The 23,517-nt window shown below is 40.0% G+C and overlaps 1 protein-coding gene across 1 annotated transcript in view; it reads left to right on the forward strand.

The window, feature by feature from the left end:
• The window catches only part of LOC134358517 (dual oxidase 2-like), a 169,798-nt gene that overhangs the window by 111,131 nt on the left and 35,150 nt on the right, over nucleotides 1–23,517 (forward strand). The window contains exons 22-28 of the mRNA XM_063070823.1: nucleotides 4,620–4,686; nucleotides 6,863–6,973; nucleotides 10,149–10,327; nucleotides 16,413–16,643; nucleotides 18,644–18,743; nucleotides 20,361–20,410; nucleotides 23,383–23,510. Of these exons, the coding sequence (XP_062926893.1) occupies nucleotides 4,620–4,686; nucleotides 6,863–6,973; nucleotides 10,149–10,327; nucleotides 16,413–16,643; nucleotides 18,644–18,743; nucleotides 20,361–20,410; nucleotides 23,383–23,510 (866 nt within the window). The remainder of the gene's footprint in view (nucleotides 1–4,619; nucleotides 4,687–6,862; nucleotides 6,974–10,148; nucleotides 10,328–16,412; nucleotides 16,644–18,643; nucleotides 18,744–20,360; nucleotides 20,411–23,382; nucleotides 23,511–23,517) is intronic.

A 23,517-nucleotide genomic window follows, 5' to 3' on the forward strand; every position in this document is an offset into this window, starting at 1 on the left:
TTCTCCTGGATCTGTCCTCCAAGTCGTTTAACTTCTTCCATATCTTAGACACCTCCGTGAGACAGGAGTTAGTAACTTTCTCATTTTTGCATAAGCAAACCTGAATATTGTCTATTTTATTGAAGACAGTGTTAAATTTTTTAGCGTGAATGTCCGCTCGCTCCTTTAACGACCAGGGAATGTTGCCATTCTCTGCCATATGCTTCTGTCTGGGGTCAAGAGCCTTTTCTAGCAACTCCCTTAGCATGTGGGCTACCGTTTCTTGCAGCGATTCCATCTCCGTTGCCATTATTTGTTTAATTAGCATAGCTATTTCTTTGGATGAATCGCTAGCTTGTTGTCGTCTGCTGGTATCTTGTTTCCTGGTTGAGTTTGTATCTTTTTTTGAAGCCATGTCTTTAGTTAGATCTTTCTCCAACTCAGCCTTGTATTAAGACCGTCTATGAGCCCTGAAGAACTTGAAAAAGGAGGGTTGTATGTCAGCGCTCAGTGCCGTGCTGCCATCTTGCCTCGTGCCTCACCGGAAGTCCCTGATCGTTAATCTTTAATTACCAAAACTGCTATGATTCCTGCAGTGCCATTTCATACTTGCCTTAATTTTGTGTCCTCAGGAAACAGTTTTTACTCCCCCAAGCCTTGTTATATTACCTGTTAGAGAAAGGTACTCCATTAGTTTTGTTTTCAGCAGTTCAGTATTGATGCAAGGGATGCCGCCCGATCAGGCCAAAAACCAAGCTGAAGGAATTAACGAGCTAAATTCATGTGCAACCAAACAAGAAAGTAGTTTTCAGAATTAAGTTGCTTATTTTTCAATTTAAGGGTGTTTAAAGGCCTAGATGTAGTGGGCAGATGTTTCCAATGGTGGGAAAGTCTCGGACCAGAAGACACAGCCTCAGAATATAAGGACGTCCCTTTAGAACGGAGATTAGAAGGAATTCCTCTAGCCAGAGCGTGGTGAACCTGTGTAATTCATCACTACAGATGACACTGGAGGCCAAGTCATTGGTTATATTTAAAGCTGAAGTTGCTAGGTTCTTGATTAGTAAGGGCATCAAAGGTTACAGGGAGAAGCCAGGAGAAATGGGATTGGGAGGGATAATAAATCAGCCATGATCAAAAGGCAGAACAGACTTGATAGACCAAATGGCCTAATTCTGCTCCTATACTTTAATGGTCTAATGTTTAAAGGCAAACAGCTTTCCATTGAAAAAGTTTCAGAAAGTGAAAGAATTAATTTTCTTGTCATTAAATTGATTTTGGAATCGTGTAGTTATTATTGGTCCACAGGGGTCCTTCTGACACCTCTGCTATTTCAAAGGTTTCAGAGGTACACTTAATGTCAGAGAAATGTATACAATATACATTTTTAAATTATTTTTCTTCGCAACCATCCATAAAAACAGAGGTGTGCCCCAAAGAATGAATGACAGTTAAATGTTACAACCCCAAAGCCCCCCCAGCTCCCCCCACACGTAAGCAGCAGCAAAGCAACGATGCCCCTCCCCCACCAGCAAAAAAGAGCACCAGTACCACCCCCCACTGAGCACTCAAGCATGCAGCAAAGCATGAATAAAGACACAGACTTGCAGTAACCCCAAAGACTACTCGTTCACCCAGTGATTCAACGTACCACAGGCTCTCTCTCTCCCTAATAAGGGAAAAAGAGATGTCTCTGTTTCACAGCGAGAGGGGAGATATAACAAAACAACTCACTGATTTATGATGTTAAAAGTCCGTTGCATCGCTTTTTCTGTGCTCTGTGCCCAAAGAACTCAGGTCTCTGGGCACACAGTCAGAGATCTTCCATCTCCCACGACACACTGATTTCCTGCAGAGGCACCGACCTCAAGTCCACCTGCCCCCAGAGCCACAAAATCCCGAAACTCCAAAGGCAAGCTAATCTTCTAGGCCACGTCCTTGGTATATCGAATAATGGCCAGTCGTGAGACCCCGAGAGGTGGGTCCCATTTCCGCAAAGAACCGAAGTCAGCGTGTAACTCCAGGTCAGGATCTTCAAAAGAACCCTGAAAGGGAATAATAGAGATATTGAAGATATAAATAGCGCTGTTTCTGAAGATGCAAGCGAAGGAGTCGCCATTAGACGCCATTGTCTCCTAAGCTCCACCCCATTTATGATACCTCTGAATGATTTGCATTAAATATGAATGTTCGATTTGGTATACCTGCAGATGATAAAATGATTGGTGGCATTGTGGACAGTGTGGAAGACTGCCAAAGGGTAGAGTAAGATATAAATCTGTTGCAGATGTGTCAGGGAAATAGCAGATGGAGTTACGAAGGGGTATGATACGGTAGATGATGAGCAGATTATGATTTGATAACTAGTATTCAAAGCATAGCCTCTGGTTGTAGTCACCTCTGTGTAGCCAATTCTATTGACTTGCAATGATGCTTTTACTTATGAAGAATCCAAGTGCACTGACCATCCTTATCAAGTAGCCACAAATTTAATAATTAAAATCTAACTAATTGTTTTTATTCTGTGAACAATTATTATCAATTTTTGACCAGGTCAATATAGACTAGTCGGTAGTCAAAATCTTCCAAAGCCTAGAATATTTATCAGAGGTCAAATACTTTACTAACTCAGAATATTTATGTATGAGGAAAAGGTTGAGGGTATAGTGGTGAGTTGACCATTCTTGTAGTGCTTAATTGATATCAAATTGCCTCTACACAATAATAGAAATTATCCAGCAAGTTACTCAATGAGCTTTTGATGTTGTCTACGTGAATTTTACTCAGGTGTTTGACAAGGTCTCTCATGGGAGGCTCATCCAGAAGATTAAGATACATTGGATCCATGGTGACCTGGTTGTCGGATCCAGAATCGGCTTGTCCATAGTAAAATGATCATTGTTGAGGGATCTCATTCAGGTTTGAGGTCTGCGATTACCATTGTTCCACAGGGATCCTCCTGGAACCTCTGAATTTTGTGATTTATACAGATGACTTGGATTTAACAGGAATGGTCAGGTTGGGTAATTCATGGATGATAAACAAGATTCGTGGTCTAGTAGAGGGTGTAGAAGACTGCCAAAGGATACAGTAGGATATAGATTTGTTTCAGATGTCAGAATCAGAATCAGAGTCGGGTTTATTATCATCTGCGTGTGTCGTGAAATTTGTTAACTTAGCAGCAGCAGTTCAGTGCAATACATAATATAGAAGAAAGAAAGAAAAAATGTTGGCAGAGAAATAGCATATGGAGTTTAATATGGACACGGATGAAGTGTTGCACTTTGAGAGTTCAAATATGGAGACAGTACACTGTTAATGGCAAGATCCTTCAAAGTATGATTTACAGAGAGATCTTGGGGTCCATGTCAATAGCATCTTGAAATTGGCCATGATAGGGTGGTAAATTAGGCATATCAGAAAGTTTGTTGCAGTTTTATAAAACTCTTATTAGACCACATCTGGAGTACTGCATTAAATTTTTGTTGAATTAGGAAGACAGAGAAGATTTGGCAAGAGTGCAGAAGAGGTTTATTTACCAGGATACTGTCTGGATTAGAGGGCATATCCTATAAAGAAAGGTTAGACAAACCTACGTTGTTTTCTCTTAAGTGCCAGAGGCTGAGAGAGACCCAATTATGAGAGGCATAAATAGAATAAATAGTCAGTATTCTTCAGGTCAAAATGTCTAATACCATAGGGCATCCATTTAAGATAAAATTGAGTGATTTCAAAGGAGATGTACAAAGCAATATTTTTACACAGAGAGTGGTGGGTGTTTGGAATGTGCTGCCGGAGGAAGTCTGAACCAGCATCAGGTTTATTATCACTAATATACACTCAGTGGCTACTTAATAGGGTACATCTTATATCTAACAAAGAGGTTGCTGAGTGTATGTTTGTAGTCTTCTGCTGTTGTAGCCTATCCATTTCAAGGTTTGATATGTTGTGCATTCAAAGATGCTCTTCTGCACACCACTGTTGTAATGTGTAGTTATCTGAGTTACTGTTACCTTCCTGTCAGGTTGATCCTGTCTGGCCATTCTTCTCTGACCTTTCCCATTAACAAGGCATTTTCGCCCACAGACCTGCCAATCACTGGATTTATTTTTTTTTTTGTTTTTGCATCATTCTCTGTAAACTCTAGAGAAAGTTGTGGGTGAAAATCCCAGGAAGTCAGCAGTTTCTGAGATACTCAAATTACCCCATCTGGCACCAACAATCATTCCACAGTCAAAATTCCCATTCTGATGTTTGACATGTCCAACAACTGAACTTATTGACTGTGTCTGCATGATTTTATGCATTGATATGCCATATGACTGGCTAATTAGATATTTGCATTAACAGGTGCACCTAATAAAGTGGCTATTTAGTGTATGTTGCTGGATAGTTTTAGAGTTTTAAAGTTGTACAACAAAGGAACAGGCTCTTTGGCCCATCGTGTACATGCTGACCTTTTTAACCCATCTACACTAATCCCATTTGCCTGCATTCTGACTGTATCATACTATGCCTTGCCTATTTGTGAGTGCCTAAATGTCTCTTTAATGTTGCAATTGCACCTGATTCTACCTTGACCTCTGGCAGTTTTATTGGACCTTTCAAATTCAACATCTATAACTAATTTATTCTTTCAGGTGTTGAAGGGCAGAAACGTGACCAATCCACTCGGGTTTCCTTCATAATGAGGAAAAAGCAAGAAAAGTAAGTAAACAAGAGATATATTGGATGGGAAGATTTATTGAAAGTCTTCAAGATTATGAAGCAAATTGAGGCAGTTGGGTGGACAGATGCAAAACAGTGCCAAGAAATTGAACCATACAACACATAGTCAATTAGAGAGTGAAAAAAATCAGAGACAACTGACTATTTCAAGATAACAGGTCAGTCTAGACTGACTCAGGGTTCTTTACCTGTCTGACTTGCTACACACGTATGTGGCTTACAGGTGATGCGACCACTCAAGCAGAAGCCACAACACTGCTGATACTTGCTTCAGAGTTATACAAAGCAAATTTCACTAAGCAGGCCCAAGGCTGTGGGGTTTATTACTAGGAACCCATTTCAGGAATGTTCTGTTTGAAGGCCTAGGCAGAGCAGATATTGTCCATCTTCAAGACCCAGTGAGTGTTGTGTCCTACTGCTGAGGGAGGCTGGACTTAGTGAGAGGACGGGATGGACAGGGATACAAGCTGATAGGACTTGTGTTACCATTGGAGGAAGTGGGTGTATTAGAACCCACAATTTGAAATGTGAGTGGGATGAATTCGGAACTATCAGTGATAAAAGTTCCTCGAACATTTTGTGTACGATACAAGGAGGGGATCTGGAGATCAGCAACTGAAAGGGAGGAGGGAGGAGCGGGGAGGGGATTGGGAACTGGTAGATGCCAAATGGCTGATAATTCACTGAGCGGCAGCAACCTGGAGTTTAGGATTTAGCTGATTGGGTGAGATGTGTTGAGAGGGAGATCGGAGGGGTGAAGGTAGACATGGTAGTGAGTGATTGGAAGGCTGACAGTAAGTAACCCAGTTTTGAGCCAAGACCATTCTTCTGTTCTGAAACGGCAACTGTTTATTCATTTCCATAGATGCTGCCCGACTTGCAGAGTTCCTCCAGCATTTTGTGTGTTGCTTTGAATCTATTAAACTTGTTTCACCTGTTCAGTGGTTGGCTCAGTTCCTTTTATGTCACTGGACTCAACATCACAATGTTGTCTTTCGGATCTTATCTACTACTTGTTATAAAGTATGTATCTAGAAATTGAAAGGTATAGTTTTTTAGCTAGCTCATGGTGAGACAGTGGAAAATTAAATGGAAGAATGCATGCCATGCAAGCAATATTTGATATGACTGCTTATCAAAGAAAATCAATAATTTAGTACACAAAGCATAATTGTTGGTTGGTTATCAGGACTCCCATTACAGAAATATGTGAATTCAAGCACTAACCCATGACTGGAACCTTTAATCTAGGCTAAACAGTCAGTGCACTAGCAAGGTAACTGCACCAGCAGGCTATAAGACATTAATAGGATTCATTTGAGCACAGATGTTAAAAATTTCTGTGATGTTATGTGTCCTTAGGGATATTGAGTTTTTCACTAACAATAAAATGCATAAACTAATCATTCATCTTGTTTGGTGTTTTTTTAATCTTGCCGTTCTAAATATGGCTGCATATTTCCCTGCATGACTATAATTATGTATTCATCATATGCAATGCACTTTTGAATGTTTGAATCATAGAGTCGTAGAGCACAACAGCACAGAAACCAGACCTTCAGCCCATCTATTTCATAGCAAAGTATTATGCTGCCTAGTCCCATCACCTGCATCCCAGACTATAAACCTCTATACCCCTCCCATTCATGTACCTATCTAAACTTCTCTCAAATGTTGAAATCAAACCTGCATCTACCACTTCCGCTGGCAGATTGTTCCACATTATCACCACCCTCTGAGCGAAGTTCACTTCATGTTCCCCTTAAATGTTTCACCTTTCACCCTTAACCTATGACCTCTAGTTCTAGTCTCACCCAACCTTAGAGGAAAAAGCCAGCTTGCACTTACCCTATACCACTCATAATTTTGTCTACGTCTGAACATAGAAAATATTGAGAACAGAACTGCACAGGAACAGGCCCTTTGGTCTATGATGTCATGCTGAACTGATTAACTAGTAATGTAAAAGGTGTTGCATAAATGTAAATTTGTTCAATTACTTGTGCAAATGTCTTTTGCCTGACATGTTCTAGTCTTTCTTTGTAAATCTGTTCAGCTTCTTTTGACAGCAACTGGAGAATTTGTGTCAGGATGGGATCCAGGTTTTCTAAATATCCCTGAGACCTCATGAATATCATCCTTTGATGTTTTCCAGCAAGGCAGAATCCACCGAAAGCAACCAGATAGAGACCAACCACCAGGAGGAAATGAACGCCCCAAGCCACGAGGGCTTTGTAATGGACCTGCGGAAACGGTTTCGCAAAAAGTATGACATAAAGTCTTAATTATATAACGCAGTAACGGGAGAATGTTGTTGAAATTAGATATTGACTTTAGCTTGTAACATCTTTGCATAAGAAATCAGCCCATGGATCAGTGTACAATTAACCTGAAAACTACACTGCAGTTTTTTATTGTTTTAATTGTTTCCCTGCAAAATGATTATTTCCTTCAAAAGGCGATGCCCCAAAAAGGTGACATCCATTATTAAGGACCCCTATCACACAGGGTGTGGCGCGTGGCCAAGTGGTTAGGGCAATGGGCTCATGATCTGAAGGTCGTAGGTTCGAGTCTTGGCCAAGGCAGTGTTTTGTGTCCTTGAGCAAGGCACTTAGCCACACACTGCTCCAGTCCACCCAGGTGAAAATGGGTACCGGCAAATGCTGGGGGTTAACCTCGCGATAGACTGGCGTCCTATCCAGTGGGCAGGGGGAGTCTCGTACTCTCAGTCGCTTCACGCCACAGAAACCTGCATAAGCACCGGCCTGATGGGCCACAAGGCTCGAGACAGACTTTAACTTTAACCATCACACAGGACATGCCCTCTTCTCATTGATACCATCAAAGAGAAGGTACAGGAGCCTGAAGACACACATTCAATGTTTTAGGAACAGTTTCTTCCCCTCTGCCATCAGATTTCTCAATGGACAATAAACCCATGAACACTACCTCAGTAGCTTCATCCTCTCTTTTTGCACTTTTTTTCTTTTTATATATATTTATTGTAATTTATAGTATTTATTATTATGTATTGCAATGTACTACAGCCACAAAACAAAAAAAAAACATGACATATACCAGTGATATTAAACCTGATTGTGATTCTGAAATGAGGTCACATTTACAATTAGCTATGATATCTAGGCACCAAACTTTGTATATCTTTAAACCCCTTGAAACTGAAGTAAATCATGACCATATTTTTCATTTTCTTCTTTCAGGGGGCATTATACTGAACGGTAACATTCTAGTGTGTGTATTAGAAGTGATTAATTAACTGGTAATGAAGACATGAGTCTTGTTTCCTCTAGTTCAGTTACAACAGTTGGATGGAAGGTGGAAATAGAGGAAACCATTCCTACTCCAAAGTTCTGACAGAGTATGATCATAAAATTAAACAAAATTAAAGCTGTCAATCTATAAACATGAGGACTCAAAAACAGCAGATGCTGGAAAGTGGAGCAACAGACCATCTGTGGGAAGAACTCAAAAAGTCAGTCAGTATCTGTGGAGGCAATGAAATGGTTGATGTTTTGGGTCAAGACCTGATGCATGGTCTTGGCCTGAAACATATATCATTTCTTTCACTCCACAGGTTTTGCCTGATCCATTGAGTTCCTCATGCAGTCTGTTTATTAAGCATTTTGAACAGTTTTCCATGTACAATGATAATAGGAATCCTGAGCATCTTTACAAATTAGATGATGGGCCTGTGGAGTTTACATTACCAAGATAAAATATTGTTTAGCATGGCTGTCAAGAGATCTTGGAGTTAGTCAAAAGTCAGGTATGGACGTTTTGAATGTCTGAACAAGATCAATGGACTGAATGGCCTTCTGTTGCTGACATTTACTATATTACTTCATGGCTGAGAGGTTAAAACTGAGATACATTTCCTAATTTTTGCCCAAACATCTCCATCCAGAGTATGCTAACAAGGTGCAGCCTCTTATCTAGGCTTAGGTCAAGGAGAACTGCAGATACATTTCCTGTTGCACTTTGACACAGGTCTAAGTTGTACCTCAACTTGCAAAGTTATAAAGTGCTTCTGAGATTGACAGATTTAGGCCATTGAAGGGCAGAATTGCTTTAGTGAAAAGCCCTAAAGGGAAGTTTGTATCTGGTAAACCTTTAGGTTCCCGGTATGAAAGACTATGGTGGGTTCTTGCACATCAGTGTAAGTCAATGGAGAAGCATTCTCTCCATTGAGTGGAGGAGGTTAAGAGGGGATATGATTGGGGTATACAAACGTTTGAGGGGTATTGACAGGGTAGACTGTAAGAGACTTTTCCCCACATCAGCGGCCGTAGGTTTTGGGTAAGGGGGAGAAAGGTTTAGAGGGTATATGAAAGGAACCTGTACCACCCAAAGAATTGTAAGTACCTGAAATCCTCTGCGAGTGAGAGAATGGTTGAAAATGGGTTCCTGACAACAGTTAAGAAGTGTCTGGATAAGCACTTCACATGCTTAGGCATAGAGAGCATCCAAGGTAGTCACTCGCTGTTACACTGCACAGCGCACTGACTCTGATGCTTTTCTGTAGTAGGCTGTAACACTGCCCTCACCAAATCCAGCTCCTCCACCAAGGAGCAGCTCGCTGATGGGATGGATCTGCCGTACTTGAGTTTCATAACAGCTGGAATTGTCTTATGATTGTAAAATAAAAAGTTTACAAAAAACTAAATCACCTTTGGTTGGCCCCTGAGAGGCCAGTGCAACCAAACATTCCGCTATTTTACCGGAAGTTGAAGTTATCAAGGCACCAATATAACATACCATCTCACTGCATCACCTGCCATAGTTTTAATTTCTGGTAGTAATGTAAACAGAGCCTTTCATTCAAAGTCATCTTATGTGGTCATACTGAATTACACTATCAAACCCTCACTACCAAAGTCAGATGCACATGCCATTTAATATTTTTTTAAAGATTATATTATGATAAACATAGAATTTTTTGAATTATTTTATTGAATGTATGCTTAACTTAAGACAGGTAATACATTATTTTCAGACATTTACTGTAATAAACTTGATAAGCTGTGACTCAGTTGGTAGAACACTTGTCCGCTGAGTTTAGAAAATTATGTGTGCCCTGACAGAGTTTAAAAGTGTTATCACTGAGATTACAGATATTCCACCATTTTACTACTAAGCTATTAAACTAAGACCTCTCTTGATTTCTGAAGTGGATGTAATAGATTTATGGCTGTAATTCAAGTGAAACCAGAAGAGTTACCCTATCCAATAGTTATCTCTTGGATTAGCTGTTCACACTATTTATGAAAGTTTGCTATGTGAAAATTGTTTTCTTTGTGTGACTACCTCATTTACTGTACTTCAAGTATATTTACTGGACTTTGTAACTTGCTGTTATGAAAGACAATACATACCATATTTTTATTCAATTGGCATCAATTATTTTACTATTTTCGTTTCAGACCTTCCCAACCACCTAACAAAATCTTTGCAGAGGCCAAACGGGAGAAGTATACCAAGAACAAATTTCAACAGAAAATTAACGAATGTATTCAGTATGTTCAGAACCATCAACGCCAGATTTTTTGTGTCATAATCTTCTATGGTATTACAGCCGGTGTCTTTGTTGAGCGTGCCTATTGTAAGTACTACATTCTAGCTGCATAGTACAGTAAGAACAGCAATAAGTCTTTTAGTTCTTCAGGCCTTTTCCACCACTCAGTGAGATCATAGCTGATCGGTACCTAATTCCATTTGCCATTTTGATTCCCTGTCCATCCCTACATGTCCTTCACCAACAAATAGCTTATCAAAAATATGACCTTGCCCCTTGCTCTCAGCTTTTTTTGGTGAGGAATTGGTTCCAGATTTTCAATGAATCTTTACTGTGAAGAAAGAGTTCATTCTGCTATGAAGTCCATGCCATTATTGCTGTTTATCTGAAGTACTCTATACATGGTAGCACAACGGTTAGTGTGACACTATTACAACATCACGTTCGGAGTTCAATTGCAAAATTCTCTGTGAGGAGTCTGTATGTCCTCCACGTGGAATGCATGGGTTTCCTCCAGGTGCTCTGGTTTCCTCCACAATCGAAATACGTACCGGTTAGTAGGTTAATTGGTCATTGTAAATTGTCCCATGATCAGGCTAGGATTAAATTGAGGGTTGCTGGGCTGTGTGGATTGAAGGGCTGGAAGGGCCTATTCCATGCTGTATCTTGTAATAAAAATAAATTACCTCTGAACAGCCAAGCTCAAAAGCAACAGGCAATCTGAAGGAAGAACTTAGTAGGTCAGGCAACATCTGTGGGAGGAGGGAGAGATAAGCCTTTGAACCTACTTTAAAATCAATCTAACCCTTCTCTCCCAAATATCACTCTATTTTTTTCTTTCATCAAAGTGCTCATCTAAGAGTCCCTTAAATTTCCCCATTGTATCTGCCTCTACCAATACCCCCAGGATGGTGTTTCACCACTTTCTGTTATCAGAAACCCACTTCTGAAATTCCCTATACTTTCCTCCAATCACCTTAAAATTATTCCCATCCACGTTAGCCATTGCCACCCTAGGAAAAAGGTGCTGGCTTTCCACTCTATCTATATTTTCTTTTCATCTTATACACCTCTATCAAGTCACCTCTCATTGCCCTTCACTCCAAAGGGAATAGCCCTAACTTGCACACCCTTTCCTCATAAGACATATTCTTTAATTCAGGCAGCATTCAGGTAAGTCTCCTCTGCACTCTCGCAGAAGCTTCCATATCCTTCCTATAAAGAGGCGACCAGAACTAAACACATAATCCAACTATGGTCTAATCAGAGTATTATAGAGCTGCAACATTACCTGAAGGTGATTGAACTCAATTCCCCGACTAATGAAGGCCAACACACCATACGCTTTCTTAACCATCTTATCAACTTGCGCAGCAACTTTGAAGGATTTATGGACATGGACCCCAAGATCTTTCTACTGCTCTACACTGATAAGAATCCTGTCATTAACCCTGTACTCTGCCTTTATGTTCGACCTTCCAAAGAATATCAATTTGCACTTTTGCAGATTGAAATCAATCTGTCACTTCTTACCCCAGCTCTGCATCCTGTCAATGTCCCATTGTAGCCTATTACTACCTTCTACACTTACATAACATCACCAAATTTTTGTGCTATCTGCAAATTAATTAACCCACCCTTCCACTTACTCATTTAAGTAATTTATAAAATTTACAAAGAGCAGTGGTCCCAGAACTAACCATTGTGAAACAGCAATGGTCAGCAACTTGTAGGTAGGATATAATCCATCTACTACCACCTTCTGTTTTCTGTACACAAGTCAATTCTGAATCCACATAGCCAAGTTCCCTGAATCTCAATCCTACTGACCTTCTGTATGACCCTAACAGAGGGAACCCTGTTGAATGCCTTTACTAAAATCCAAATACACCGCATCCACTGCTCTGCCTTCATCAATTTGTTTTGTCACTTCCTCAAAGAATTCAATCAAGCTCATAAGACATGACCTGCCCCTTGCAAAGCCATGCTGACTATTCCTAATCAGACTATGCTTGTCCAAATTCTTGTAAATCCTGCTTATAAGAATCCTCTCCAATAGTTTGCCCATCCCTGACATAAGAGTCACTGGCCTATAACTCCCAAGATTATCCTTATTGCCTTTCTTGAACAAAGGAATAACATTTTACACCCTCCAATCTTCTAGTACCACTCCTGTGGCTAGTAGTAATGCAAAGATCAGTACCAAAGGCTCAGCAATCTCTTCCCTTAGTAACCTGGGGTATATCCTGTCAAGCCCAGGGACTTACCTATCCTAATATTTTCCAATCAATGCCACTTCTGCATTTCCTTTACCTCCCTCTCTATCTTTTTTAAAACATCTAAACCCTGAAACATCCGGCATTCATTCCTGCCCTTGTGACAGCCAAGTCTCTGTAATGGCCATAACATCATAGTCCCATGCTCTACGTTCATCATCCTTGTTCCTGATACTTCTCGTATTAAAATAGACTCATTTCAACTTATCCAACTGACTGCAGTTATGCCCTATCTATTGCCTGTCTTTCCTCGCAGCCTTTCCACACAAATCAAATCAAGTTAAATTATCATTCAAGCCATATATAGATACAGCTGAACAAGACAGCGTTCCTCTGGGGCCAAGGTACAAAACATTTAAAACAAGGAATAACATTCAAAATAACGAGTAACATAATTCAAAATAATGATCAAAGAAGCATATTCACTCAAAAAAAGAACATAGTCCAAGACCCTGAGCAAATGTCCAGCAATTGATGAAACAGTTTCCTGGCAATGTGCAGACAAAGTAATCCAGCAAGTCACTCAGACATGGGAGGGCAGCAATGACAGGAGAGGCCTGGCCCGAGCTGAGTGCAGATGCCACGCTGTAATGCTTCAATGCTTCCGCGTTTCCTCTCCCTGGTCCGCAGTGGCAGGCAAGCCCAAGGCTTGAGGCCTAGTCCTCGCTACAACCGAGTCTACACAGCTCCCATGTCATCTGTCCCTCCACAAGTATCAGGCTTGTGGCAACTTACATTATCATTGTCCAAAAGAGTCTTGCTATTGGAAGTGAAATGCCCGAGACAATCTCCCATGGTTATACTGCACCAACTTCGATGCTTCTGAGTAGCGGGCAGCAACATGGTCTGCAGCCAGGTCAGCTCCTTCATACCCAAACTGGCTCCTCCAACATCCCGGCAAGCTCCCCTGATATCCCGACGGGCTCCTCCGATATCCCAACCAACTCCATTCCTGATATCCTGACTGGCTCCTTCTCCAACATCCCAGCTTTGACATCACAGCCAGCTCCATCACCGACATCAGTCCAGCTTCTCCAGCTAAACATTCCAAAATTCCAAGTATCTATGCAGTATACAACCTGCGATTCATCTTCCCACAGACAGCCATAAAACAAAGAAACACCATGAACCTGTTGAAAGAAATCATCAAACAGCCAATGCAGAAAAAAAGAACAAATTGTGCAAACAGCAAAAAAATGAGTCAAAACACAGAATATAAAACATCAAAATACAAAGTCACTGAAACAGTCCAGGAATGTTCAGTTTTGTTCAGTCCAACTGATCACTGTGTTGTTCGTTGCATCTACCTTTACGCCCGCTGCTCCATCCTCTGACCTATCACTCTGGTTCCCATCCTCCTGCCAAACTAGTTTAAACTCTCCCTAATAGCACTAGCAAACCTGCCCACATAGACCACACAAGTTCAGGTATAACCCATCCTTTTTGAACAGGTCATACCTTTCTCAAAAGATCCCAATCTGAAGCCCTGTCTCCTGCATCAGTTCTTCAGCCACTTATTCATCTACCATATGACCCTTTTCTTATCCCCACTGCAGGGATTCTTATCTTTGAGGTCCTGCTTTTGATCTTCCTACCAAATTACCAATATTCTCACTTCAAGACCACATTTCTATTCTCATCGATCTGAACTGAGACCACAGCCCTCCATACCCATCCCACCCAAATATCTCTTCCGGATCGACAAAATCTCCTGTCTGTTCTCCTAACTATTAAATCCACTGTCATCACTGCTCTCTTCTGCTCCCCCCTTCCCATCTAAGCCACAGAGCCAGACACAGTGCTCAGAACTGTTGATGTTTTGGGTTGAAACCCTGCATCACGACTGAGAGCTTAGCCTGGCATTAATTTTATCTGAGGAAATAGTTTCTACTTACCATATCAAACTCTTATATTTATCTTTAATAGCACAACTGTCTACTGCAGGAGCTCCCAACCTGGGGTTGGTCCATGGCATAAAGAAGGTTGGGAACCCCTGGTCTAAGAGGAACACAACTTTGTTCTATTTAGAATCAGAGTCATAGAACACTACAGCACAGAAACAGGTCTTTTAGCCCATCTAGTCCGTGTCAAACTATTATTCTGCTAGCCTCATCGATCTGAACTGAGCCCACAGCCCTCCATACCCATCCCATCCAAGTATCTCTTAAATATTGAAATTGAACCCACATCCACTACTTCTGGTAGGTCATTTCACACTCTTACCACTCTCTGAGTGAAGAAGTTCATTTCAATTTTCACCCTTAACCTATGACCTCTCATTCCAGTCTCACCCAACTTCAGTGGAAAATCCCTGCTTGCATTTACCCTATCTATACCCCTCATAATTTTGTATACCTCTATCAAATCTCCCCTTATTTTTATACACTCGAGGGAATAAAGTCTTAACCTTTTCAACCTTTCCCTATAACTCAGGTCCTCAAGTCCTAGCAACATCATTGTAAATTTTCTCTGCACTCTTTCAATCGTAGTGCCATCTTTCCTGTAGTAAGTGACCAGAACTGTACACAATACTCTAAATTAGGGCTCACTAATGTTTTATACAATTTCAACATAACATCCTATCTCCTGGACTCAATACTTTGATTTATGAAGGCCAATGTGCCAAAAGCTTTCTTTACGACCTTTACCTATCTCTGATGCCATTTTCATGATCTCATGAGTTTGGTGGGGCTGGAGTTTGTTTCCCCTAGACTAATGCAGCCAAGGAAACCAGGGTGTTTCACAAGGAACATCATTTATCATAACTTCATATATTAATGAAGATATATCACTGTGAATCACCGAGTCCATTCCTGAGATGCTTTGTCCAGAGTTGAATGAGTTATTTTCAACTGCAGATTTAGTTATCACATGTACATTGAAACATAGAGTGAAATGTGTCGCCACATATTCCAGCACCAACGTAGCATGCCCACAATGTTCAACACAAGCAGCAGCAACGACAGAACAAAGCAAGCCTTTTTCCAACCCTCAAGCCCATCCACCCACTCCCACACACAGACAGGCCTCCTCTGAGCTTTCAGTGTACTTTACATGTGTCTGCTAAATTGTGTCTTATACAGCTAATGGATTAGTTGAGATAAAGATATGATTAGGAGTGTTTTAATTCTTACACCTATTGATAAATGTAACAGTTGAATGGCTTTATCAAACTTTGTTGCTACCTGATCTGCTAATTCCAGGATTCTCATAACCTACTGTATGAATTTTATTTCCTTGTTGGTAAGTAGGTGTGATAATTTGAAAAACAAAACAACTGCTAGTAATCTAAAATAAAAACAAACTGCTATAAGATAGTCAGCAGGATAGGTAGAATCTGTGGGAAGATAAACAGCTAATTTTTCAGATCAAAGACTCCTGTCAGTACTGGGAAAGAAACAAAAGAGATTTTTGAGAAGTTGAGAGGGTGGGGGAGTGCAATGTCTCTTAACAGGGTGACCATGGGAATAAAATGTAAAGAAGGCAACTGGCCAATGAGTGAATGGGAGCAGTTAGAGTGAGAATAGACACAAAAATGTGGGAATTGTGAAATGCAGAGCAGGAAGATGTACCCGGCAGGTCAGGCTGGCCATGACCTCCAGTTACAGACAAAAAAAAGAGAAAAAGTAAAACAGCATGTATGGATGACTAATACAGACATAGAAATCAAGTTATCTGACGTTGTAGAGCCCAGAGGGTTGCAATATGCCCATATAGAGATAAAGTGTTGTTACTCTTTGGATAAGTCATCACACTGCACAGACATGGGCATCTTAGCCCACCATATTCATGCTAATCATTAATATTAATCCTATTTACCTGCGCATACATGTGTTGGACTCTCTTGAATACGTTCATTGTTTGCCTAGACTGATAAGCTCCTGCTTTCTCTTCAGATTATGCTGTTTTAAGGGAGCACTCTGGAGTACCTCAAACCACAAGGGCTGGCCTCATCATTGCCCGTGGATCAGCAGCTGCAGTCTCCTTCATGTACTCGTACCTCCTGCTTACTATGTGCCGCAATCTCATCACGGTGCTGCGCGAAACCTTCCTCAACCGCTACATCCCCTTTGATTCAGCTGTTGACTTTCATCGTTGGGTTGCAATGTCAGCTATCTTCTTCTCAAGTACGTACAATGCTGTGCACACCACTTAGAACCATAAGTCATGGGAGCAGAATTAGGCTCTTCAGCCCTTCAGATCTACTCAATCATGGCTGATTTATTTTTCCTCTCAACCCCATTAACCTGCCTTTTCCCTATAATATTTGACACCCTTACTAATCAAGAACTTATCGACCTCTATTTAAATATAAGAAATGACCTGGCCTCCGCAGCCATCTGTGGCAATGAATTCTACAGATTCACCACTCAATTAATGCTGACAGCATTCCTTCTCATCTGTCTTAAATAGGTGACTCCTTTTGAAACTCTGCCACCTAATTCTAGATATCCATCTAGAGGAAGTCATCCTGTTGTATCAGCTATCATAAAATTGCCCTATGAATGAGATCCAAACCTTCATCCCTGGCTGATGCTGTAAGCTGATCCGAGATCAGGTAGAAGGATTGCTAAATTTTGTCCGGTATCTATGATTAGGAAGGTCAAAGCCTCCAAGATTCCACTTCCTAGTTATTAATCAGTGATTTTCTGCAAAAAGAGAGGCACTGGGATCAGATGTAATCATTCTATCTGAATTGAAAAACTTATACAGAGCAGAGGCCATTCTTCCATGCCATCTTTTCGCAGTTACCATCGGGTGGGAGGTGCTGAACCTGAAATCTTGTCCCACCAGGTAAAGGAACAGCTACTTCCTTTCAGCCATTCAATTCCTGAACCACCCTACAGAACCTTAATTACTACCTTTTATTACAACACTGTGGCCATTTTGGCCATGAAAATGGACTGTTTCTTTTGTTTATGTCGTGGGTTTCCTTGTAAAAATTGGCTATAATTAATGTTTTTCTTGTGACTTTTGTGTATCTAATGCTATGAACATGTAATGTTGCTGCAAGTAAGATTTTTCACTGCACATGTGCATACATGTGCATATTACAATAAATGTGACTTTGACTTTGAACAGTAATTAAAATATCTTAAAATTTACACATCAAATTATATTCCTTTTGCCAAACAATTAGCCAAACTAGAAACTACAAAGAGGGGACTGAAAAGTGCAAATACATAGAACATAGAACAGTACACCACAGTACAGACCCTTTAGACACAACATTGTGACAGTCTTTAAAACTACTACAAGAGTAATCTAACTCTTCCCTTCCACATAGCCCTCTCACATAGACCTCCATTTTTCTATTATTCATGTGCCTATCTAAGAATCTGTTAAATGTCTCTAATGTATCTGCCTCTGTTCCATGTACCCACCTTTCTCTCTGTGTTTAAAAAAAAAATTACTTCTGACACCCCACTAAAATCAACTAAATATTATGCCCTCTCATATTAGCCATTTCTGCCCTAGGAAAATGGTGCTGGTTGTCCACTCTATCTATGTCTTTTATCATCCTTTACATCTCTATTAAGTCTCCTGTCATCCTCCTTTGCTCCAAAAAGAAAAGCCCTAGTTCGCTCAACCTATCCTCATGGTGGTCTCTAATTCAGGCAGCATACTGGTAAATGTCCTCTGGACTGTTCTAAAGTTTCCATGCTCTTCCTATAATGAGCTGACCAGAATTGAGCACAATAATCTAAGAGTGGTAACATTACCTTGTGGTTTTAAACTCAATCTCACAACTAATGAAGTGAAAACAACCACATGCCTTCTTAACCACCCTATCATCTGACAGCAGGGCTCATCTGGGATTTGAACTAGGGATCTCTCGCACATCATCCCTAACATTACCTTAAGCGAGAATCATATCCCTAGACCTATAGCCAATGCTAATTACTGACGGTCTTAAATAGATAAGTTATCAAGAAATATATACTTAACTGAATAAGTTCCTTGGGTGGTTAAAACAATTGAGCAGGAGAATCTGACTGTTTTAAATTTGAACTTAGATCAATGGTGAGAGACAAATATCTGATCAATTATTCTATACATTGACTGCTGGTTGGGTTTATGCAAGTCAGAAGTACCTACAATGTACTTATTTAACTATATTTTGCAGTACTCCACAGTGCAGCTCATGCGGTTAATATCTACTCATTTTCTGCTAACCCACTCAGTGTTCTTGCCTGCCTGTTCCCTGAAGCAATTTACGATGATGGGTAAGTTTAATTAAAATAAATCAGAAAAATTACAATTTACGGTACTTTGCATCCTTCAGAATCTCAGGACAAAACATATGCTTCATACATATGTTGTATAGCTGTCATACATAAGTAAAAAAATCGCACTTAAGTATTAATTTTGATCCTTTGAACAAGAGGAGAAGGAATAATCTAGAACTAAGCCAATTGGTCATTGAACATCTGAATAAGGTCCAGTATTGGTTGTTCCAATTTTGATCACTTTCGCTATTCACCTTGACTCTCTTGTAATTCAAATGCTTGTCAGTTTCTGCCTTTAATATATGCAATGATCTGTCTTGCCAACTCTCAGGGGGAAAATATTCCAGAGGTTTTCATCCCCATGAGAGGAGACATTCCTTCTCATCTTCTCATCTCTATTTTAAGTAGATGATCCCTTATTCTGAAACCATGCCTTTTATTTCTAGCTCCCCAGCTAGGGAGAATATCCTCTTAATATCTGAGTCCCCTTCAGAATCTTCCCTATTTCAATAATATCTCCTCTCAACCTTCTGAACTCTGGTGTATATGGCCCTACCTACACAATCTTTCTTCATAGGTCACCCCTTCATCTCAGGGGATCATGAATCTCCTTTGCATCATATCCAATACTATATTATTCCGTAAATGCAGAGACCAAAATTGTATATACGTAGTATTCCACATGCTGTCTCATCAACACCTTATAAATTTGCATCAAATCTTCCCTACTTTTATGCTCCACATTCTTTACAATAACACCAGCATTAATCTTGCTATTTACTTGTCATACTTGCTGCTAACTTTTTGTGTTTTATGTACCAGAGCCCTGATATCTTTTGTTCTGAAATATTTTGCAATCTCACTCCATGTACATAATAAATTTTCTTTTTCAGTCTTCCTTGCATACTTGGAAACCTCACATTTTCTTCTGCATGTGAACTTTTTAGCCACAATTATTCTTTCTACATCTTTTTTCATGCTCTCTGTGTCCTCTTCTAACTTGTTCATCATCTACCTTTGTCTCTTCATCTAAGTCATTACAATAGGTTGTGAAGAGTTGAAGAATCAGCACTGATCCCCTGTGGCAACCCCTTGGTTACTGATTACCAATCTAAAAATTATCCTTTTACCTTCATTATCCATTTTCTTTTACTTGGCCAATCCCATTGAGATGTCAATACATTACAACTAAATATAAAGCACCTTATCAAATGCCTTCTGGAAATTCAAACATGGTAGATCTGCTACTTCTCTTTATCTACCTGTTACTTCTTAAAAGAACTACAGCAAATTAGTCAAACAGTTCTCCTTTCATAAAACCACATGGATAATCATATGATTATCTGAATAGAATGAGTCACAACATTTTCAAAATTATTCATCGTTTCTTGCTTTCTGGCTCCTTTCTTGAATGGTGGTGTTACATTCATGATTTTCCAAATGCATTAAGGGAGCAGAAGAGGTTGACCAGGATGCTGACCAAGTTGGAGAACATTGCTATAAGAAGTTCCAATCTTGGGTTGTTTTCTGTGACAGTGCAGAATGTGTTGCACTGTTGTAACTCATGATGCCTTGCTGCATATTATAACTTACCATGTTGCCTTTCTCCTGCAGGTCTGAACTGCCCCTGAAGTATTATTGGTGGTTCTTTCAGAACATTACAGGTACCCACATTCTCATAAGGCTAAATCTTACAAAGAAATATTTGCACACATAATAGAAAGCTTACAATACCATGAATGTGTCCTCTGTTGTGAAATATGAGACATGGTTATGTGTATTTGTCAAACTGCTACTTTGGAGTAAAGTTGCAAAAAGCAAAAAAAACACATTTCTGAAATTTCAGTTCAACACAATCCTTAATACATGGTGTGTTCAGCATGCGCAACATTGCATATGGACTCCTCTATGATGTGGGCAGAAATGGTGCAAAGCCAATTTGGAACAAGACTGAAAGGGCCTGATAATCTAAGTTGCACAATACTCAAAATGACCCACAGACAAAGTAACCATTCATATATAGTAATTATGTCTCAGCTAATATTCACTCATCTTGTCTGCACGAGCTGGTAGCCTAATAAAAAAGGCAGATGTCTTATGTTAGTCGAAGCACTGAGTTCAAGAGATAGGAAGTTATGTTGCAGCTTTATAAAGCTCTTATTAGGCTACACTTGGAGTACTGTGTGCAATTTTGATCACTCCAGCCAGGAAAGGATATGGAGATGCAGAGAGAGAGCAGAAGAGGTTGACCAGGATGTTGCCTGAATTAGAGAACATGTGCTATAACGAGAGATTACAATCTTACTTGTTTTCTTTGTAGTGACGGAGGCTGATAGGAAATTTTATTAAGGTTTATAAGGTTATGGGAGGCATAGATAAAGTAGACAGCCAATATCTTTCCCCCAGGGTTGAAATATATAATACTAGAAGGTTTGCATTTAAGGTGAAAGGGGGTTAAGTTTAAAATGGAGCAAGCTACTTTATACAGAGAGTGGTGGGTGACTGGAATACACTGCCAGGGGTGATGGCAGAGGCAAATTTGATAGAGGATTGAAGAGGCTCTTAGATAGGAATGTGCCGAGAATAGAGGGATATGGACATCGTATTTGTCAAAGGAATTAATTAATTAGGCATTTAATTACTTGTGTATAGCATCATTGGCCAAAGTGCCCGTTCCTGTGCTGTACTGTTCTATATGCACACATTTATTACATTTCATAAAAGCTGATTATTTGGTGGCAGGGTGAAGATATGTCTCTACCTAAGGCACTTCTTCTGATAGCCTGTAGCTCACCCTAGGTAAGGTGTAGCACCTGCTTAGCCCCCGATTAGGGTGACATGAAGCCATGGGTGCAGGCAGTGGATGGTAGTATGAGCAGCTAGTGCATATCACAGGTCCTGGTTATGCAACCACTGACACCAGGCAGACAATCTCTAAGGCATATTAATAATGAATGAGGTCACCTGTCTTGTGAAGACACTGCCCAGAAGAAGGTAATGACAAACCACTTCCGTAGAAAAATTTGACAAGAACGATCATGGTCATGGGAAGACCATGATCACCCATATCATACATCACGGTCCACAACAAACAGACCAATAAAAATCTCACACTCATGTCAGAATCCTTTGAGATCTTCTTGAAAACTGACTTGACTCCTCTAACTATGGGGAGCATCACAGCCGGACCTATCTTGGTCATTTCTGTCTGCACAGGATGCACTTTCTATCTGTTAACCGTGCAGCAATTGGGAATGCAAATTTGTAGTGATTTTTTGTTTCTGCATCAAACTCAGGAATACACACATGAATCATGGCTGCTTCTGTTTGATCTATGCCAACACAAACCAAGAGTTTTTTTTAATTAAAATATGAGATGTAGGCATCCTGAGGAACACCTGACTCTTTAGAAGATGCTTGTGAGCTATTTTTTTTTAATGCTGCTGCTTGTGTGTTGATAGTGATTTTACAGAGAGTTTGGTAGGCCAATGCTACCCATGAAAGAGTAGCAATATATTTCTAAGTATAGTTTGTGATTTGGAAAAAAATGTTGCATATATTTTTCAGTTGTTTACTTCCCTTGTGTTCCAAGGGCATGGGGGTCTTGAAGAAGCATTATTGAGTGACTGAGTTTTACATTGTTGGTCACATACACCCTGTTGGTGGAGAGATTGAATCCTTAATATGATAGGTGGGATGTCAGTCAAGCAGGATCCTATGCCTTGAGGGTAGAAAGGCATAGGGTTATAGAGAACAGAAACAGGCCCTCCAACTCAATTGGTCCATACCGAATAAGATGTCCCATCTAAGTTAATGCTATTTGCCAATGTTTGGTTCATAATCTTCTACATGTTTCCAATTCATGTACCTGTACAGCTGTCTTTTAAAAATTGTTATTATGCCTGCCTCAATCATTTCTTCTAGCAGCTTGTTTCATATAGGCATGTGTAACAGAAGTTGTCTCTCAAGTTCCTCTCAAACCCTTCACCCCTCCCCCTAAACCTATGTCCTCCAGTCCTTGGTTCTCCAATTCTGAGAAAAGGACAGTGCATTCACCCTATTGTTGAGGTTGTTAAGTATTTTTTTAACTGGACTCAGCTAGCCACGTGGAAATAATCTTGCTTACTCCTGGCCTACGCCATATGAATGACAGAAAGACTTTGAGAGATTAAGAGGTGATTTGCACATCACAAAATTCCCAGCCTTTAAAGCTGCTACCTTCGAGCCTTCTACATCTGTGCATGAAAGGAATTAATTTTACTATCTTAGTATCAGATACCTTAAGTGAAACTTCAGAATCACATAAAATCCATGAAAATCATTTCTCATTTTTATATCTCTTCTTGTGTGAAATGCAAAATCTGTGGTGACTAGAATTGAAATGGTCTCCTACTCACTGAATATGAAATTTAACGTAGCTATACAGCTAGGATGGGCAGTGTAGATCTCACTATGATAGCTTTATGAGTTCCATCGTTTTAACTGCACTGAGTCCATGTTTCTGTTGAATTAAACCATTAAGTCAACTGATTTATGAAAAATATTGTTGGAAACCCTAGATTTGCTAAACCATGCATTGTGAAGAATCTACCAGATGGACCTTTAATGACTATCAATATTTTGTTTTCTTTTCCAGGAATGACTGGGGTTCTTCTTCTTTTCGTCTTTTCTTTACTACACATCTTTGCCTTGCATTATTTCCGACGCATTAGCTTTCGGGCATTCTGGGTGTCACACCATCTCTATATTGTGATATACATCTTGGTAAGGA

The sequence above is a fragment of the Mobula hypostoma genome, chromosome 18, assembly GCF_963921235.1.
Source record: "Mobula hypostoma chromosome 18, sMobHyp1.1, whole genome shotgun sequence".
In the NCBI taxonomy this organism is placed as follows: Eukaryota; Metazoa; Chordata; class Chondrichthyes; order Myliobatiformes; family Myliobatidae; genus Mobula; species Mobula hypostoma.